At 35.6% G+C, this 21,054-nt stretch overlaps 1 protein-coding gene across 2 annotated transcripts in view; it reads left to right on the plus strand.

The window, feature by feature from the left end:
- The window catches only part of TBC1D5 (TBC1 domain family member 5), a gene marked incomplete at both ends in the record, with an annotated part of 358,820 nt that overhangs the window by 125,483 nt on the left and 212,283 nt on the right, over positions 1 to 21,054 (plus strand). For both annotated transcript variants that reach the window (XM_079704730.1, XM_079704731.1), the window contains 5 exons: positions 3,164 to 3,266; positions 9,909 to 10,001; positions 11,555 to 11,601; positions 11,696 to 11,765; positions 17,611 to 17,783. In XM_079704730.1, the coding sequence (XP_079560856.1) occupies positions 3,164 to 3,266; positions 9,909 to 10,001; positions 11,555 to 11,601; positions 11,696 to 11,765; positions 17,611 to 17,783 (486 nt within the window). The remainder of the gene's footprint in view (positions 1 to 3,163; positions 3,267 to 9,908; positions 10,002 to 11,554; positions 11,602 to 11,695; positions 11,766 to 17,610; positions 17,784 to 21,054) is intronic.

The raw sequence follows: 21,054 nt of genomic DNA on the forward strand, positions 1-21,054 counted from the left end.
ATGTTACTTGTTTGATGCTATGGATTCTTCATCAGAATTTAGAGAACACCTCACACTTTTCTAAAAAAGAGGATATCCTGAAACTTCCTAACTTGACACTTTAGCATTGTAGACTAGAATTGTGGATGGTGTGCTGTCACATAGATATGCTGTGTCTGCCTAATACACGTTTTCAGTTGATTGGGTATTTGCTAAAAGTGGGTAATTTAAATTATCTACCTGCAGTTTGATTCTTATAGATCTCTAGTTTTTAGTCTTGCGAGTGGTTAGTATACATTTAAATGAAACGAATTGATATGTAATATAATTTACATTTTTAGTAGTAAGGTATTAAATTCTTACTTTATATAGTTCGTGGATATTTGTTACAAAGTGAATGTTGTAGGTTTTAGTATTTTCTCCCATAGTCCATTCAGATTGCAGTAACTGTAGGGAATTTGGTGGTGCCAGTGTTCATAGACAGTTTCCAAAGCATAGTCATGGAAGGGGTCACACAAAATCACTCATCCGTGTGATCTGTCCAGCTCCTGGGACAGGAAGCCTACTTCACGACAGGGCTAGATTTAAGTCATCTGATGAGGAAGGAGGGGAAACAGTTTCATCTCAGAAGGGTTACTCTGTTTTTACTTTAGTGACTAAGTTTTCCCAAGAAATTTCTTTTCAGCATTTTATTAACTACTTACCTGTCTTTCATCCTGATTACTCTAATTTGGGATATTTGACTATCTAAAGGTTTTAGCAGCTTTCTTTTGTCCCAAATAAGTCATTTAACAAGTTTTTCTGTTTCTTTCCTGCTTCAGTGCATTTGACACCTTTCTGGAACTTCTTTGGCTTCTAAGATATAGTTATTATTCTTGCTCTGAATCTGCTTTCAGGTAATTTCTCTCCTCTTGAGGAGCTATGGTCACTTGTGCCTAGTCAGACTCCTGAGCTTCAGTTTGGGCTGTCTGGAGGGCCATCACATTAAGATTTATGCGTGGACTTGAGAGAAGCTTGTTCAGACCCACGGACTGTTGATTACCGGCCCCCCAAAGTAGAGGCTTCCTTGTTGGTAGAGAACAGGTCATATACCTGTGTCTGGGGTCAAATTGTACATCCAAGGGAATTTCAAACAAAAGTCAAATGAGCAGATGAAGATGAAACAGGCTGTAATTTATTATAAAAATTAGGCCCAGGAAAGAGATGCTTCACAAACCATTAGCATAGTCCACCCAGGATCCCAGCCTGAACTGGAGAGAAAGTTCTAACTCTCACAGGGTGCCCGGAGAGGATCAGAAGGAAGCAGAAAATAGCAGAGGTTGCCAGAAGTAAGAAGCAGTAAACCATCAGAATATGAATAAAATAACCATTGCTGCCTTTACGAGACCAACGAAGGAGTATTTTTCTGTTTCCTTGATGCCCCGTGCCTCCGTGCTCTAGGCGCTCCTCCTTTTCAGCCTCTTGCATATTTATTACATATTCTCATGTTTTCTAGTCCCAATGCGACCTCATTCACATCTTCTTCACCTAAAGTACCAGTACTCAGAGACTAGCAATCACCTCTCTTCCCGAACGTCTGCTGCCAGGCGCTGTTCTTGGCGCTTTCACATTATTTCATCTTGATCACAAGATTAGTAGTATTATCGCTACTTATAGATGAGGCCTTTAAGCAGCCATTTACTCAAGGTCACACAGCCAACAGTTATGCAACAGGAATCTGAACTTCGGCTTTTCTTCTCAGGTTTGTGATTTTTCCATTTCACCTCAGTATAATGTCCTCTTATCTCCTTCCTGCAATCTCTCCTCCTGCAGGCTTATTCCCACTTAGAGTTACTCAAATACTCTCTTCTTTGGTACTTCCCTATTCAGAAATGTGGAGTCCCTCTGTTGCTTTTCCTCAGTTGTAAATACTGCATTCAAAGCTCTATTCCACACCTCCCACCTTTTCTTCTGTCCTGTGGTCCTGCTGCCAAGTGGCAGTACTTCATGGAAGTATTGATACTTTCCTTTTGCATTGCTAATACCATACAGTGCTCTACATTTGGAATACTCTTTGCCTTCTGTGTCTTCATAGCTTTCCTTCTGATTTGGTTACTTTTCCCACAGATGTTCCATGTTCCTCCTCTCCTAAAAATTCTTGTTCAAACCTTTTGTGATTGAACCTATTTGCTGCTTATTTCTAGAGGACATTCCTTCTTCCCTTATAGGCTCGTCTCTCGGTATTCATAGGAGATTAGTTCCAGGACTCCCGCAGATACCAAAATCCATGGATGCTCAACTCTCTTGTATAAAATGGAGTAATATTCCCATATAATCTATGCATATCCTCTCATATACTTTAAATCATCTCTAGATTTCTTGTAATACCTACTACAATGTAAATGCCATGTAAATAGTGGCTGGCATGCTGGCAAATGCAAGTTTTGCTTTTTGGAACTTTCTGGAATTTTTTTTTCCCCAAACATGTTTGATCCACGGTTGGTTGAGTCTGCAGATTCGAAACCCAGGGATCCACAGGGTCGACTGTATACTCACTGTGTATTGCACTGCTCTGTATTTGCTCTGTGGGTTGTTGCAGTCGTAAATTCTTGCATTATAAACAACTATTTAAGCTCCTTTCAGGTGGATACTCTTGCCCTTTTGTATTTCACATTACCTCAAAGCACCTGGTAGAATTTTTGATCCAGAGATCATTTAAGTAATACTGACTAACTCGGTCCATTTGAAGTCTGTGTTTTAATCAGATAAAACTAATGGTGTGGTCATGTATAATAATTTAAATCATGATACTTGCATCAAAAAAATAGGATAATGATTTTTTTTAACAAAGTTGGTACTTACAAAATCACAGTATACCAAATGGGGTAAAACAAAGCAATCCCCACACCAAATGCACAGGCTATAATTTGTTTTGCTTAAAAACTGTTGTATTCATCATGCATATGATGACATTTACATATGAAGACATTTGAAATATTTAGATGTTGAAGGGTATCCAGTAGTTTCCCTTTTTCTCACCCTTTTTTCTTTAACACATGAGTCCCACCTATGGCATAAGTTGCCTGGCAAATACAGACTTGTACTGAAACCAAAAGCTGCCCATGGCACCTCTCAGAGATGAGAATTTGAGGGTAATTCTTGGAATTGTGCTAGCCGATTTCAATCCTGTGTTTTCTTTTTTCAGGTTTCCTGAAATGCAGTTTTTCCAACAAGAAAATGTGAGAAAAATTCTTACAGATGTTCTTTTCTGTTATGCTAGAGAAAACGAGCAGTTGCTTTATAAACAGGTAATGAAAATATCGTACAGGTGGCATCCATTGACTCAGAATTTTCTATACAGCTTGACAAATGATAGAGCAATAATGTAGCCTTTATTGTATCCAGAGTTGCATCATAATAGTAAGGCAATCAAAGAGCTGCTTGTCAGCTGCATGGTGAGAAAGGTAAGCTCACTGACGCACATATGCTTCTTCCTTATTATAAGACATTCCACCAAATTGTCTTCTATGAGGCATTCAATCTTTGCTTTCAACTTTTGAGAGTTTGTTTATAAACAGCATCTTTGAAGGCAATCTAGTAATAAAACTTTTCAGAGTTGTATATATAAATATTGTTTCTAAGTACAGCATTTATAAATATGTGGCATGTCATGTAGAGAATAATCAAATGTCCTTTTACTCTTCAAAATCTACCAGTAATATAACTGCAGAAAGTTCCTTTAAACTTTCTGAAATTTATATGATATTCTTGTGATCTTGATGTTTAATTCACCTCGTTATTAAAGAAGATTATTGGATTATGTTTATTCTTTTCAAAATGTACATTTTTTACTTAATATATAAAGAAGTATCTAGGTTTGCACTTAACGATATGGGGTTCCAATAAAAATATGCCAAGTTAGATATTTTTATGTATTTCTCAAAATGCATATTAAATGAGAGTTCAAACTATATTAATAAATTCTCCAACAATCCAAAGTTATGACATCCAACTGATGACAACCCAAATTCAGTGCAATATAACAGAAAACATCTGCATGGTGAGAGTAGTGTATTTAATTTGAGATAAACTTGCTTTGTTTAAAGATAATAAATCAAGTCATTTTACAGTTGTCCTAAATAATGTATTTGTTATTGTATACATAGAATATCCAAGGGAACTAATTTTATCTTAGTTTCGATACTAATAATATGTCTTTATATTAATTACATGGTGATATTTAGCTTTTAGAATGGGAAATGGAAAAGTATATCCTACTCATAATGGCAACCAAAACTATAAAATGTCTAAAAATAAATGTAATAATATAGAATCAAAAGCTATATGAAGAAAACTATAAATGTTATTGGAGCAAGAGTTGAATAAATAGAAAAGTGGTAACGTGTTTTTAGGTGGGAAGACATTAAGTAAAAATATTACTTCTTCCCAAATTAATATGTAAATGTGTTATCATTCCAGTGATAGCCTAAGTGAGAGATATGGTTTTTAAAAACCGGGCACAGTGATTTTAAATTTTATGCCAAGAAGCTTTATAGTCATTTTAATGGTGATAATACAGCTTAGTGGTTAAGATCCCTGGCTCTAGACTCAGATCCCTTGATTTGAATCTCGGTTCCAACACTTTAAGTAGCTACCTTGTCTTGGACAATATACACATGTAACTTTTCTAATCCTTAGTTTCGTTGAGGAGGCAATAATAGTATTGACTTTGTAGAGTTAAAAACATGTAGTGCTCATTATGAATTCATGTTGGTAGCTGTGATGGTGATCATTGCTACAGTCAGTATTAAATATGTTGGAGCTGCCACAGAATTCAGGGGAAGGGGAGAATGGCTCAGGGAGATCTGAAAACTGTTATAAATGTTCTGTGATCAAACCAATGTGACAGTAATGTGGGAACTGAGAAATAGATCAGTGGAACAAGCTAAGAACAGGTTCAGTTGTAAATTAGATCTTCATATAAGATAGGACGTTTTCTTTCAATGGGAAAAGGATATTGACTTGCTGTATTTGGCTTTCCATCTAAAAAAGATTAAATTATACCATTATTGGGAGAAGAAATTCCAGACAGAGTAAAAATATAATTATAAAAACTAAAATTACATAAAAATTCTGGAAAAAACATTTAGGAGAACTTTTTTTTTTAATAATCTCAGGGTAGGAAAGGTCTTCCCAAGCAAGACAGGCTATTCAGGTGAGATATAAGGTGCAAAGACCAAAAACAAACCAAAAAGGAGACTGGGAGAAAATAAATCTCAATCAGTATATCAGGATTTTTTGGAAGCAAATAACAGAAAATTCCATTCAGAATGACTTACAGTCTAAGGATGTTATTAACACACTTTGCAAGAAGTCTGGGGGCAGAATGGCTCCGCAGCATTTGTTAGTTCAGTACCTCAGGCTCTTCACCGGTGATCCAGGTTTATTTCTGTTTTTCTCTTCTCCTCTTCTCATTGTGTCGGCTTTTGTCATCAAGCCTGTCTCCTCAGCGTGCCCTCTTCTCTTTCAAATATTTGGAAATATCTCACAGTAAAAGATTTGATGATAACGAATCAAGTCGGAATAAAATTATCCCAAGTTATACATTTGTTTCCCCTTTTTCTTTCGAGAAAGAAAAATCTAGATTCAGGAAATCTTATAATAATGGAAACAAGTTCCATGGACAAGGAACCAAAACATCGTAACTGCACCATCCACCGTTTGTGAGGCACACAGCCCACTGCGTTTGTGAGGAAGACTATAAACAGATCGGACTCTTGATCATTTAGACAAAGTCTATCAATTACTGAATAGGAAAGTATTATTAATTTACTCCTGTGTATCACTTTCTAAGATTTAAATTACTCCCTGTTAATGTTAAAAATTCTATAGATTCTTTACATAGGAATAATCCCTTGCTGTAAAAGGACTGAATATTTTAGCCAGATCAAATTTAAGAAAAAACCTTAAGTTTCATCACAAGCTGTTAAAGCTATTATTTTGTACTAGGTGACACCCCGTTTAACATCGACCATATTGTTAATAGTTATGGGATTTTATTGAATTAATGAGACTGTTATCATGTAGTAGAATGTCTTGCTGAGTTAATTGAAACTGCAGAGATTATATAAATGGTATTAATGAACTTTGACTGCCTGATGCCTCAGCTTTAATAAAGACTGCTTGGTGGGCTAAATGAACACAGGCAGATAAAAGAACAGGTTCAATTTTGTGAGCCTACAGACTGTTGATGAGGAAAACTTTGTTACCTTTCTTTTCAACTGGCATGAGTTTGGAGTGCAGTGACTACTAAGGATCCAGCAGGGAAAAAGGCTGTAAGCAAGCAGAAACGCGGATGGTGTGGATGGAAGCAAAATACACATTTTGGGAACCAAGAAGTATACAGACAATACATTCTTTTTCATTATGCTTTGTCAGATTTACAGCATATTGAATTTATGATCATTCTTTCCAGATAGTTCTCTTTTCCTTTAAAGATGTCTGTTTGCTTGCCACTTGTAATTATTAATCAGGTTTTTACTAGTCTAGAATTGAGAGTAAAACCAGTAATCTCTTACAAGTGTATTCGAGAAAAATATCCCTAGTTTGGTTGGAAGTCAACACTGAATGTGTAAAAGATTGTCTTAATGGTATTCAGGGGACTCTTAATTTCCATTATACAAAAAGCACTTATTTATTGATGGAAAATATTAAAATATAATTCAGGATGATTCTTTTCCATTTCTCATCTTATCATAGTTCAGCTTTTACCCTTGTGTTGATAAATGAAATATCTACCCCTCACTATATTGAGTGGAAGCTATTTCAGTCATTCAGTCACTATGCAGTGAGCACCTTGTATGTGCTGAGCCTGTAGTAGGAGCTGGGTTTGTCTATGTATGTATGTACATATGTATACATATATGTATCACTTGTCCCAGTTTATAACCTACAGTACTTCTGTGCTCATTTTATTATTGTGTGTCTTGCTGTTTAGACTGCAGGCTCCATAATGGTCAGGAGTTTGCCCACTCCATTCACTTTTGTGTTACCAGCACATCATCGGTAGTTAATAGATAATTTTTGGAATAAATGAAGGTGAATGATACATGAGCAAATGGAGAATCTGGAGAAAGGAGTGTCACAGAAACTAGAGGGAAGAGAACGTTCAGGGAAGGTGAGAAGATACATTTAGGCAAGAACCGTTTCGTATTAAACCAGCCTTAATTAGTTAGAAAACATACTGCAGGGAAGAGTTCTATTCAGAAGATCTCTGCCGCCACCACCACCAACACCAACAACCAAAGCCTAGTAAGAAACCTAATAAAAACTATGCAGTTCCACATGTTTTTGGATTGGAAGATCTGGTGTTCTTAAAGAAGTCTATTTTCTTCAAGTTAATTTTAATGCAGTGGCAATAAAAATTGCAGTATTTTGTTTAGCATTTTATGTAACTAAATTACATTTTCATTTGGATGAAAAGATGTTAGAATAGGCAAGATAATTTTGAGAAAAAGAATAGAAAATATGGGGAAATGGAGTATTTTACAGCTCAAGACATTATTACAGTAGTAAAGTTCCTGTTAAGAGTATATAAACCAATGGAATACCAGTAAAAACTCAGAAAAAATGAGAGCTAAATATTCAGCTTATGATAAAGATGACATTTCAGAACTCTTGGGAGAAGATGGGTTATTCAATAAATGGTGATTATTCAATAAATTAGTTTAACACTTTGGGAAGGAAAAATACATATTATTCTTCAGGGCAAAATTAAATACCAGATGGGTAAAGAATTAGCTGTACAAAAAGAACCTGTGTATTTAATCTAATCTCAATATGAGGAAGGTCTTTTTGGCATAAAAACAAAATAAGAAATCATGAAAGATGATTTATTGAGTTGACTGTTTTAAAGTATACAGCTTTACTATGACATAATCAAAATTAAAAGGCAAGTTATAAACATGGGAAAGTATTTGTAACAAAAATAACTAAAGGTTAATTTCCTGAATTGCTGAAGAACTATTACAGATCATCAGGGGAAGGGAGACTCTTCATTAGGAGAAAATGGGCAATTCATTAAATAAAAATGACCACTGAAATGTTTGTGTTCAACCTCACTAGCATTTAAATAAGTTAAAACAACTATTTGACTGTAAAATTTGACAGGATTTTTAAAAAACACTACAAATAAAGATGAGGGTATGTGAAATGGTGATTTTTATGCCCTAAAGTGAGGGAATTATTTCTAAAGGGCAGGTTAATTGTATATATCAAATGTCTTATGAGCTCATTTACCCAGAAATTTTACTTCTAGGGACTTTATCCTAAGGAAATTATCAGAAATAAGCAAAGAAGATTACCGCAAAGCTATCTATCACAGTTTTAATTTTTCTTTCTTTTCTCTTTTGGCCTTCCTTCCCTTCCTTCCTGCCTTCCCTCCTTCCTTTTTTTTTTTGTTTTTGTTTTTGTTTTAGATATTCTGTAGTTCTGTGCAATAAATAACTATTACTTTCATGATTAAAATTATGTCACTTGGTCTTTGGGATAATTTGAGATTATTCTAGAAGAAAAAACCCCTCATAATGATTTTAAAGCACATTAGCAACACTTAATTCCATTCTTTATGGGTGAGTACCAAGTTCTTCTAAGGAATAGTCTTTTCAAGATTTGTTTAGTAGGAGACAGTCACCTAAAAAGATTGAAGTGATGTGTGGTAATTTGTCCCAAATCACAAGTAAATTGTCAATGGATCATAAATTATTTTGTAAAAATGTAATTAAGTCCTTCTCATTCAAGGCTAGTGATAGCTTATAAATGAACTCTGACAGAGTTTCCTTTTGTACTACTTTATGTTAATAACTAGCATCCTATGAACAGCACAGAGCTGCCAGACCGTGCAGACGTCCCTGTGGCTGTCCTTCCATCACAGGGGATTTTCTCTAATCCCATCAGCAAAAACTCTCTCTTCTCTCAGCTTAGTATTTTATTGTTATTTCCTGTAGAGGCGGGGTTTTGTCTTCTTTTTTTGTAAAAGATCATTGTAGGCAAAAGGAAAATAGTGACACACTTTAACAGGCAGAAAAGAGTACAATCCATTTTTAACTTGCGAAAATATGTTTTTGATGCCTAAGCAGGGAAAAAAATCTCAACTAACAAGGCGGGTCACTGATGTGGAATATCTTATTTCCTCACAAGAATGGATAAAGGTTTTTATAATACCCTTTGAAAGGCAACTTAGTAACTAATATACCTTTTTGTTTCTATGCCTATGTATGTAATCCACAGGTGAACACAATATAAGGAAAAAGAAAGTTGTATTGGTGAAATCACTAAATGAATTGAAAAGCAACCTTATAGTTGAAGTAGACAGGAAAAAAAATTATGGCCATCTTGGCTTAAACATGTTGAAAATCGTACTTTAAAAACTCATACCTGCTAAAGGTTTTTTCTTTTATTATCCAACATTTCCAGCTAGCTGACTTCAGCTCTTCCTAAATCTACAGACATCCTAATTTTGAGCCATTATATAATGAAAACATTGGATGTAATTTCCTTAGGTCTACAGTTCTTAGTTGCCCTTCTTACTGCAGATCTTTACACTGTAGCATATGATTATAATTTGCATAAATGAAATTCATATTTATGAGTGCACATCCTGAAGCAACTGACAGGTGCAAGGTTGTCTACCATGCCGATTTATTGTTTGTTGTGTCATTTAAAAGAGAGCTGTTCTCCATGTTTTAAAGAAGAATACCTGCTGTGGTAGAATTGGAGTCAAGTTCTAAAACTAAATAAAATCTCACTTTGTAGGTTTTTATGTTTATGCTCTTCTGTATAATACGAAAATGCCTGGGGCGGGGATCAGCTGCAGAGGCTTTTAGCTGAGCCCGTCTGTCCACCAGTGGAATCCGGACATGCCCCCGTCCCTTTCTCTGGCTCTATTTCAGGGCATGCACGAGCTGTTGGCTCCAATGGTCTTCACCCTCCACTGTGACCACCAAGCCTTTCTTCATGCCAGTGAGTCTGCACAGCCAAGGCAAGTTTGTCTATGAGCTCCATCTATTTTGTCAGCCCTGCTGTAATCCTTTTTTAACCTCAACACCTTTTATATTGAAGGTATTTTGTAAATTGTAAACATTTGGTTGTGTTTCCTGTGGCTGATTATTAATTCCGTTTAATAACTGTAATCCCATTTCAGCTATGGGGCAAACTTGGAATTCTAAATATCTTTGCAAGTCTTAGAGCTGTACCAAAGGAAGACATGTAACTGAGGGATCGAGAAGAGGACATTTTTGTTGTAATAGCAAAGTGCTGATGATTGTTAATATTCATACGTTCTATCCTCCAGTGACCCATTCTTTCACAGTAAGCTGTAAGGGAACCTTATGTGTAAGATATTTTGTCCTCACCAGACTCAGTTCAGTTCATAAATAGAACAGTCCCCCAAAGAACCCCAGTATAAAGAAACAAAATGACTTCTCATGTTTTTGAGATACAATTACTGAAGTTATTTGCTGGAGATAATAAATTAATGTATCTTGTATTTAACTTAGGCCGATTGTTAGAATTTATTTTCTAACTTCAGATACCCTAACTAGAAGGGACAGAGAGGCAGCCGGGAAGCATCTTGGGAATGGAGAGCTGACGGATTATAAAACTTCCTCAGGAATATTCCACAGGCTAGCCTCTCTCTGTGCCGAAAACAACGGATTAACATATAATATTTCATGTGTTTATCTGTATGATCTTTATTCATCAAATGTAGCCATCCATTTTGCTGAACATATATTAGGGCATTTGTCAAATCAACTTTTGTTTACTATATTGTAGATTAGTATTTTCTAGTTCCTTTGAGTTTTTCTAATTATACTAAATTTATTGGGTCTGACTATAGTAACCATATCTTAGTTGCTGTTGCCTCTGTTATTCTGAAGTATGATAAGGTTGCGGTTAGTATTGGGATCCTGTTTTCATGCCAGTTTTATCTTTTTAAAAACACATATGCAGAATATACTCCATAGGAAAGTATACATGATTGCAAATTGCTTTTTAAAAAAATAGCTTTTAAATGAGTTCTATATGCTTCTTTAACTGTTTCAATCCTTTATAAAGTAAAAGCAGCACTAAAATAGATTTGGAAGAGGTGCTGTCACTGATTAATTGATGTTAAAACATAATAAAAATAGAAACCATTGAAAGAAAATAAATTACTGTTTTAATATGGGATATTTGACCAGTAACTATATATTTTTTTGTTTCATTTTGGACAAGTGATAGATTGTGGACTAATCAGTTGATTCTAGATCAGGCACATTCAAGGAATGTACTGTCACATTCAGTTTTGTTATTTGGAATAATTAGATAGTTGCCTCGTTGTGGTACAGACAGGCAGCTAATTTGGTTTTGATCTTTATAGAAAGAAAGGATTTCGTTTGTTAATGGAGTTGCTCTTTTTATTTAAAAAAGGCTAACTTTTTTTCATTTACACATTATATGAAAGTTGGCTTATAAGTATAGAATAAGGCAACCTCTGCATCTCCTTCAATTAAAAAAATTACACATTCTGATTGATTGTATCGCTTTTTTAAGTGAGGAAATGAAAACTCTCTTGAACCCTGAGTATCTGGAACATGATGCCTAGTAAGTACAAAAACTTTCTGTTTTTATTTTTTTACGCCATTTTTACTTTAATGAAGATTTAACATTGGCGTTATATTATTTTTCTAATTTTTAGTGCAATGTTCTCACAACTTATGGAAACTGCTGAACCTTGGTTTTCTACTTTTGAGCATGATGGTCAAAAGGTAAATCTTACAGTACCGATCTTTTCAATATATTTGAGGGAACAAATGATTTTAGTAACAACATATAATCAGAGAATAAAAATGAAAATATGAAGATACCTGTGGAGTAAGTTTGAACTGGCGGTCTAAATCATATCTCTAATTATTGACAGATTTACAAAGGTAATATAAAAATTTTCATATAAATAAATAGAAACTTTCTTTTATATGTGTGTATATTATGCATGCAATATAATTTCATAAAAACTATTATAAACTTTGAATGAAAAGAGTATTTATCTACTTGATCTGTGCTGTCCTGGTGAGTTGATAGGCATGGAAGTATGTAGATGAACTCTGTGTCAAATAGGTTGTTTTGCTTTTACTAATGCATCACTAAATTGAATTTATATGTTTAGCATCAATACCATTTATCCTTACCCTCTCTTACCCTTATTCTTTTTTTTCTAATAATTTTTATTGGAATATAGTTGATTTACAATGTTGTGTTAGTTTCAGGTGTACAGCAAAGTGAATCAATTATACATATACATATATCCACTCATTTTTAGATTCTTTTCCCATATAGGCCGTTACAGACTATTGAGTAGAGTTCCCTGTGCTATACAGTAGGTCCTTATTAGTTATCTATTTCATATATAGTAGTGTGTTTATGTCAATCCCAATCTCCCAATTTATCCCTACCCCCCCACCTCCTGTAACCATAAGTTTGTTTTCTACATCTGTAACTCTGTTTCTGTTTTGTAGATAAATTCATTTGTACCCTTTTTTAAGATTCTGCGTTTAAGTGATATATGATATTTGTCTTTCTCTCTCTGACTTACTTCACTCATATGACAATCTGTAGGTCCAGTTTCATTCTTTTTTATGGCTGAGTAATATTCCATTGTGTATATGTACTACATCTTTATCCACTCCTCTGATGATGGACATTTAGGTTGCTTCCATGTCCTGGCTTTTGTAAATAGTGTTGCTATGAACATTAGGGTGCATGTGTCTTTTTGAATTAGAGTTTTCTCTGGATATATCCCCAGGAATGAGATTGCTGGATCCCATGGTAATTCTATTTTTAGTTTTTTAAGGAAACTTCATACCGTTCTCCATAGTGGCAGTACCAATTTACATTCCCACCAACAGGGTAGAAGCGTTCCCTCTTACCCTTATTCTTTAACTATAATTTTTATTGTGAAATAATTAACATACTGTAACATTTACCTTTTTAAGGTGTACAATTTAGTGGTTTTTAGTATATTCACAAGGCTGTGCAAATGTCCCCACTATCTAATTTCAAAGCATTTTCAACACCCTAAAAGGAAATCCTTTTAGTCCCATTAGCAGTCACTCCCCATTTCCCCCTCCCTAGAGCCTTGGGCATCACTAATCTACTTCCTGTTCCTTTGGACTTGCCTATTCTGGACATTTCAGATAAATGGAATCATACAATATATGACCTTTTGTAACTGACTTTTTTCACTTAGCATAATGTTTTCACTGTTCATTCATGTTGTGGCATGTGTCAGTACTTCATCCCTTTTCAGGGCTAAATAATGTTTCATTGCATAGATATATGCCACATTTTGTTTTTCCATACCTCACTTGGTGACATTTGTGTTCTTTTCACTTTTTGACTATTAAGAATAATGTTGCTAAGAACACTTGTATACAAACTTTTGTGTGAACATATGTTTTCAATTCTCTCGGCATATCTCTAGGAGTGGTATTGCCGAATTAACTGTCATTTTAAACAACCATATATGCTAACTTAGAGATCATTATGGTCTTCTCGTTGTTATTACACAATATTGGAAAAATTGCAAATTATTCTGGCAAGGGCTGTTGTTAAGAGTTTTTGGTATACTATTTTCTATATGACTAATTTATTTTATGTTAGTATAATTGAATGAGTTCTAGTTAGAAACCACGTATTACTCAGTCCCTTCACTCCATCTCTTAGCAAATGAGATGGATAACTAATGCTTTTCATGCCTTTGGTTGAGGTCAGGGCGAACTACTGCCTGCAGGCCAATTTGGCCTGCCATCTGTTTTTGTAAGGCTTGTGAGTTAAAAATGGCTTTTACATTATTAAATGGTTGAAAAAAATATAAAAAGAGGAATAGTATTTGGTGACATGAAGATTATATAGAATTCAAATTTCCATGTCCATAAAAAAGGTTTGGCGGGGATACAGCCATGCCTACTTGTTTACTTACTGTCTTCGGCTGCTTTCTCGTTACAAAGGCAGAGCTGGGTGGTTGCAGCACAGACTGTATGACCTGGAAGGTCTCAAATGTTTACCATCTGGCTCTTTCCAGAGAAAGTTTGTCTACTCCGAGCTTAGGTGATAAAGTCTTACTCCAGCTGTATATCACCATGCTCCATTCCGTAAGGGTTATTACAGGGGAAGCTTGCTGTAAGCATGTGTGATGAACAGTAGCTCTATATTCTCAGCAGGTGATCTGATGGAGTCATAGACTTATGTGAACATCAGATTTTGAGCAGAGTTTTTGAAGACATTTAATTAACAGGCCTCATGATCATTTTACGCAGTGGTCATTTTGTATTTTATAACTGATTCACAGCATCTGAGAAGCTGAATGATAAAAATGAGAGGGCTGCCAGTTTTTACTTTTACTTATTCATATTGCTTTCACTGAATCATGTCATGAGAATGGCTAAGGCAACACAAAGACCTTTATTTTATCAAAGAACACATAGATGTGACCTCTGAGAATTTATATTAATTATTAGTGTGTATCAGTGCATAATATATTCCTAAAAAGCGTATCTAGTGAATCCCTTTTTCATCCTCCCCTTTTTGTTCTTTTTCATGATTTGATCATCTTTTTCTTTTTTTTTTTTTTTTTTGCGGTACGCGGGCCTCTCACTGTTGTGGCCTCTCCCGTTGCGGAGCACAGGCTCTGGACGTGCAGACTCAGTGGCCATGGCTCACGGGCCTAGCCGCTCCACGGCACGTGGGATCTTCCGGGACCGGGGCACGAACCCGTGTCCCCTGCATTGGCAGGCGGACTCTCAACCACTGCGCCACCAGGGAAGCCCCAATCATCTTTTTAAAAAGAAGTTCGAGAAATTAATGTATCACTCCATTGTGCAGGCCTTCTAGTTCCTCAGAAAATTCAGTCATATCACTGTGCATGCTGGCTAGTTTAGCGACATACTTTTTATAATAAGACTTTCTTGATGAAGGAAGCAGTGTGTTGGTTTACATAATGGTGTGAAATCATTATCTTGCTGCATTGCTCAGTCTGTGGCCTGGCAATGATCTGTAGAACACACTTTGCATACCACTAATAAGTGGTTAGAAAAGTTTTCTAGTTTTATCGGTAGTTGTGGCTGTCTCATTTGATCCTATATGTTAAATGCAAGTAGCATTCTTTATAATAAGAAATCCTGAAGATAAGGAATGTTTTACATTAACTCTATCTTCACTGTTTTTGATTTTTTACTGTTAGATAAGCTGTGCTGTTTAGCATTAAGTGATCAGAAACATTACTTTCAAGTTTTTTAAGTTTAAGAGATTTTACTATAAAGTATTCTGAGCTCAGGGGAAATCTTTTTAAGTTAAAGCATCCTATTATTTAAAGACAATACTAAATGTTACAAAATCAGAAAAAGGTGTTTTGTATGTACTATTGTTATAATAAATGAGCACAATATAGAGGTTTCCCTTTCTCCTGTCTATACAAATTAACAACAATGAATTGAGCCCTAAAGATTAATATGGTCTTATGTCCTTTGGACCTAAATACTCTAGGGCAGACACTGTAGGAAGTCCAAAGGGCTGCTTTTCTTTTTTAAGCCTTGAAATGATCCTGGACAGACAGATGGAGCCCCTTTTCCCTGGACTGACACAGGACTCTCCCCTCCTCTCTTCTGTGCTTTCTACCAGCCTGATTAGTCACAGCTCTCATTCAGAATTCTGAGCTTTTTTTCTCTGTAGTTCTTCCCTTCAAATGATGAGGGCAAGAGCTTTACCTTCTTTATCTTTATGCCCCTGAATCCGGTCCAGTGACAAAAAGATGTTATTCCTTTCAGAGACCTCACAGTTTAGGAGGAAGAGAAGTAGAAACACATACTGTGGGAGCAGAGAAGAGGATAATGAACTAGACCTGGCACTTGAGCCAAATCTTAAAATACACATGGGGGCTCCTCAGTGGAAACACTGGGGAGGGGATATTTCAGGTAGAAGAATGGCATCCCCAGTGTCTCTGGAAGCACAGTGAGAACAGAGGCTGACTAGATGATGGAAAGCCTTGCTGACCTGGCTAGAGAATTGGAATTGTTTCGTTTTGTTTTTCCCAGAGTGAAAATAATGGGGAACTATTAAAAATGTCGAAGGAGGGACTTCCCTGGCGGTCCAGTGGTTAATACTCCACACTCCCCCTGCAGGGGGCACGGGTTCAGTCCTTAGTTGGTTGGGGAACTAAGTGTGCTGTGCGGCGTGGCCAAAAAAAAAAAAAAAAAAAATGTCTAAGGAGGACAATCTGGCATAATCTAATACCTGCTTTAGATAGATCACCAGGCATTTTGGAAGATGGATTTAAAGCAGACTAAATTGGGGGGCAGGAAGATGAGCAAAGGAATGGTTAGGGCCCCAAGTCAGGGTGCTGGTGCTGAAGAAGAGACATATACAAGAGTCCCCTGAGTGGTTCTGAGGAGCTACAACTGGCAAACCAGGTGTTCGTATTGGAGGATAGGTTGAGGTAGGCATGGGAAAGGGTGAACATGTTTTCGAGCGGAAGGTGATGAGCTCAGTTGCAGGCCTGCTGAATTCGAGACGCTTCGGCAGTCTAACATCCTTCGCCGACATTTGAGCGTGTGGGAAGCACTCCAGGGTTCTAGGTTACGAATACAGATTAGGAAGTCTTTGAAGAATGGGTTTTGGGTGATGAAGCACTGTGAATGACTGAGCTCACTCAGGGAACTGCATGTAAGTAGAGATTAAACTGAGACCAGAACTGTATGAAAAAGCAGCATGTGTGAAACAGAAACAAGAATTTGAACTAGAGTAGACTGAGGATGAGTGATAGGCAGATAATCATGAGAGAAGATGCTATAAATCCCAGTATTGGAGAGAGGTAGAAACTGGGAACTGAACATCAGCAGAAAGGTCAGCCATAATATATTAGGGTATATCAACAGACTTGAGGGGGTAGTTGACGTTTACATGAAAGCATTACAAGGAGTTACAGATCTTTCTTAATACTGGGTGGCAGGAACGGAAGTTGTACTGCCCACGTAGATTTTTTTTTTTTTAAAGTCAGCTACATTTTTGGTCTGAAGAATTTAAAAATCTTTCTACCCAGCTATTTAAATTGATCAAAGGACAGTTAGAGGATGTCTTCTTTTCTAGTACTGGTTTGCTTTATTTCTTGACTTTTTTTATAGTTTTGAGAGCTTAAAGTAAGACAGTTTTCAATTACTTTTTTTCATGTTTAACTTTTATGCCACAAGAAATATATTTTCCTCAGAGTGTGCCATTTAGGTACTATGGCTGCTGCTGAGACAAACTGGCCATGGGCAGATAGACTAGTGGCCACCATTACCTCTAGCCAAAATTATCTTATACGACTTAATGTCACCAGATAAACTGGTCGAGGGAATACAAGTAGAAAAATTTTAGAAGATATTTCAAGGCCTTTATGGGCACAGTCATCTATGTGACAATCAGTTTATGATCCCACATTTTAAGCTTTTTTCCTGAGTTGGTTAAAGTAGTTGTTGGTTCTTCTCTAAACTTCCATTGTTAAATGCGTTCAAGAATGATGTCCATGTATTTGTTAACTTCACATTGAAATAATACATGTTCCATTTTTCCTGTGTTTAGGGGAAAGAAACCCTGATGACTCCTATCCCCTTTGCTAGACCACAGGATTTGGGGCCAACAGTTGCTATTGTTACTAAAGTCAACCAGATCCAGGATCATCTACTGAAGAAGCATGATATTGAGCTTTACATGCACCTGAACAGACTAGAAATTGCACCACAGATATATGGGTTGTAAGTATTCAAGTTTAAATTTCAGCAACACCTAATTATGATTTATGGTGGTTTCTATATGTTTCAGATTCATAGAAGTAAGAGTTAGAGCTATGCCGGCTACATTTCATTTCATATCTCCTTTTGTGCTCTGTGTGCCAGACTCTGTGCTCATTGCTTTCATATGTCCCATTTCATCTAACGTTACCCCTTTGTTACAGAGGAAGAAACTAAAGTTTACAATAAACTTACACATATTGAACAGTGAAGTCATAATTCAAATCCAGGCAGAATTGGCTCTATGATCTGCAGAGCCAGTGTAAAATAAAAATGAATGGTCCTTTAAAAAAAAATTAGTGGGAATTTCAAGATGGCAACAGCAGATCATTAAACCAAGCATTCTGAGAAGTGCAGGGTCACACTGATTGTACACATTGAAGCCAGCCCAGAACCCAAACTATCCTGTAAGATATTCATGTTCTTTCCATTTTATAGTGTGCTTATCTGCTCTACCCTCAGAAGTGCATTTCTAAAAGTAAGATAAATGTCCCTCACAGTGAAAATAATATATTAATCATCTTCAGCCAGATGACTTCTGTAACATGCTATAGCAGAATATGGAGCCAGTTACCCTTAGTTGTGTGTGTGTGTGTGTTGTGTGTGTGTATGCATTCGGTGGCTTATAACATGAGTAGGCAAATTAGAAAGATAGCAACTTTAATAAATATGAATTAGTTGTGTAGTGCTACAGACAACAAAAGAATCCTTTAAATAGAAACAATGTGACATTTATGTCTGGTGCTGGGCAGCTCCCTGGTAGATATTTCCTGCAAATCCCATCTGTCAACTAGATAGAACGTGGAAAATTGAGAAGGTGTTAATGAGATATACATAGTAGATGCTCAATGAATATGAATTCATATTTCTGCTCTCCTGTTTTCATGATGCCTGTTTTCATTTCTGTGACTTAAGCTTGATTTCATCATTGAGAGCAGCTCCGTCATTCCCAATGGAAGTGAGAAAGTTCTGGGGAACGTGGGTCCTCTGCAGCACTGTACGTTATTAATGAACTGGCATTTCTTACACTTCAAAGTCTAGCTAATATATTTGTGATTATAGAGTAAAAATTTATTTTAAAATACCTAGCAGCAAGGTCAGGAGGCGGATTCTATATTCCTCTCTACTCTGCACTCAAAGAATTGGTTTACTCAAATACAGAAATCCATTTTATAGCCTCAAGAATTTTTGCGAATCTAGAAATTGGTCTTAAATATTGGAGAAAGAAACTAATGTCGGACACGTTGATCATTTCTTTGAAGTGCCCTATTGTTTGTTACCTCTTTGGCCAAGCTGGTGCTTCACATTGCGGTGATCGTGGCATGGACTTGGGTACAATGATTTATAACTAGTGTGTTCTGGTTTCCTTATCAGACATTAGTTCCCGTCAGGTTTCTCTTCATAATAATGATTCATAGAGCTTCTTTGATATCCAGCCAGCACCTTCCCAATAAAATTCTATGATCCATGACATAATTACTCTTAATCCTTTCAACTTTATTTTCAGCTGTACTAACAAAATTAGGGCTTGCGGTAACCATAGTTGACTCAGTCGTCCCTTTATTTTTGTATAGAATCTCATCTGCATTATCTAAAAATATGTAATTGTTTTAATCTTTGAAGAAATCATTCATTCTCTTAATTGAGCTGTACTACATTTTATAGTGTAAGAGTTTTACTTTCTCATATCACTTATTAAAGTTGATTTTATTATTTCTATTTGTGGGACAATGTGGTTGAATTTTCCTATGTGTTTACACTACCCTAAGCTGTACTGCTCACCTGTATATTTCCTATTGATGACTGTTAGAACCTTTGGGCCCAAAGGATAATATCAGTATAATATAAAATAGCAGTTAGAAGCACAGGCTTTGAAATGAAACAGACCTGTTTAACCACTTAGAGCCTTGGTTTCTTCATCTGTGTAATGGAGATGAAAAATAGTGGTACCTGCTTCATGGAGTGCCTATGAAAATTAAATCATAATATATAAAAATCAGTGTTCAGTTTGGAGGAAACATTCAATATATGTTTAGCACTGCTTTTGTTGTCATTATCTGTCATTATAATTACTGAATTAGGATATCATGGCTCTGTCAATATGATGTACCATGTGATTCATGCACCCTTCCAGCTCTGGCTTTGGCTTTCTATGTTTGTTTCACTGAAGCATACAAGCTTCTACTTAAGTGGAAACATAATAGTTATCCTTTGCACCAGTAGTTCTCAAGAGATAGTATAGAAGTGGAGAGTAAACTTTTAAAGACAGATCATAGCAATTTGGCACAATAATTTTATGTCCTTGAAGGTAATAAATTTTGTGGGTCTTTATCTCATGGAAATGAATTGAAATTGTTTCTTTTATATCATGCAAGTAATATTAATCTAAATAATTGCTGATGCTACTGTCTGTTGCTGTTGGGAGAAAGTTGTTTACATGGTGGAGAAAGGGTTATTTAGCAAAATGAAATTATATCCCATATTGAGTCCAGGTTTCTAATTTTAGTCAGTCTTCGCAGTTGCATGATACATTAAAGTTTATTTAAATCTGCCCTCTGATATGGGTGTGGTTATCTTTAAGAAAATGATTTTATAATTACCCTGTTTTTAGAAGGAGTTTTTCTTCTGTTTTTTTGTAGGAGAATATATGTGGGAGTCTCCTGATGTAGCAGATATGCCATATATAAATGCATTTGTTGCATTTTGCTAATAAATGTATTTAACAGAATTAGAATTAATAATTAGTGTAAAAATATTAATTGTACAAACATTGGCTAAAGTCATTCCAAATTAGCTTATCTTAATTTTAAATAAATTGATGATATTTATCTTGAAATATGGGAGTAAAAAACCCCTTGAAATCTTGAATGTTATATGATAATTTGCTTATTAATGTGATTATTTTATGTATTTTAGTGCATTATCTCCTGGATAATTGTAGCTGGTTTTTCTGTTAGGAAATGTTAAATCAACTTACTATTTAGGTTAAACAAAGTTAATTTGCAATTAAATATTCAATACTTTCTAAGTGATATTATAAAATAATATTTCCTAAAAGTAATTTATACTGTTTTTCATTAACTTTATGAAAGATTACTCCTGTTGCACCAAAAATGAAATTTCTCTTACTTTAATTCAAATAATTAACATCTTGAGTTGTCTTTTGCTTACCAATTATTGATAAGTATTAGACTTTTAAAAAATTAAGTTCTATAGGGGCCTGTCAGTGCATGCG

The sequence above is a fragment of the Hyperoodon ampullatus genome (genome assembly GCF_949752795.1).
Source record: "Hyperoodon ampullatus genome assembly, chromosome: 5".
In the NCBI taxonomy this organism is placed as follows: domain Eukaryota; kingdom Metazoa; phylum Chordata; class Mammalia; order Artiodactyla; family Ziphiidae; genus Hyperoodon; species Hyperoodon ampullatus.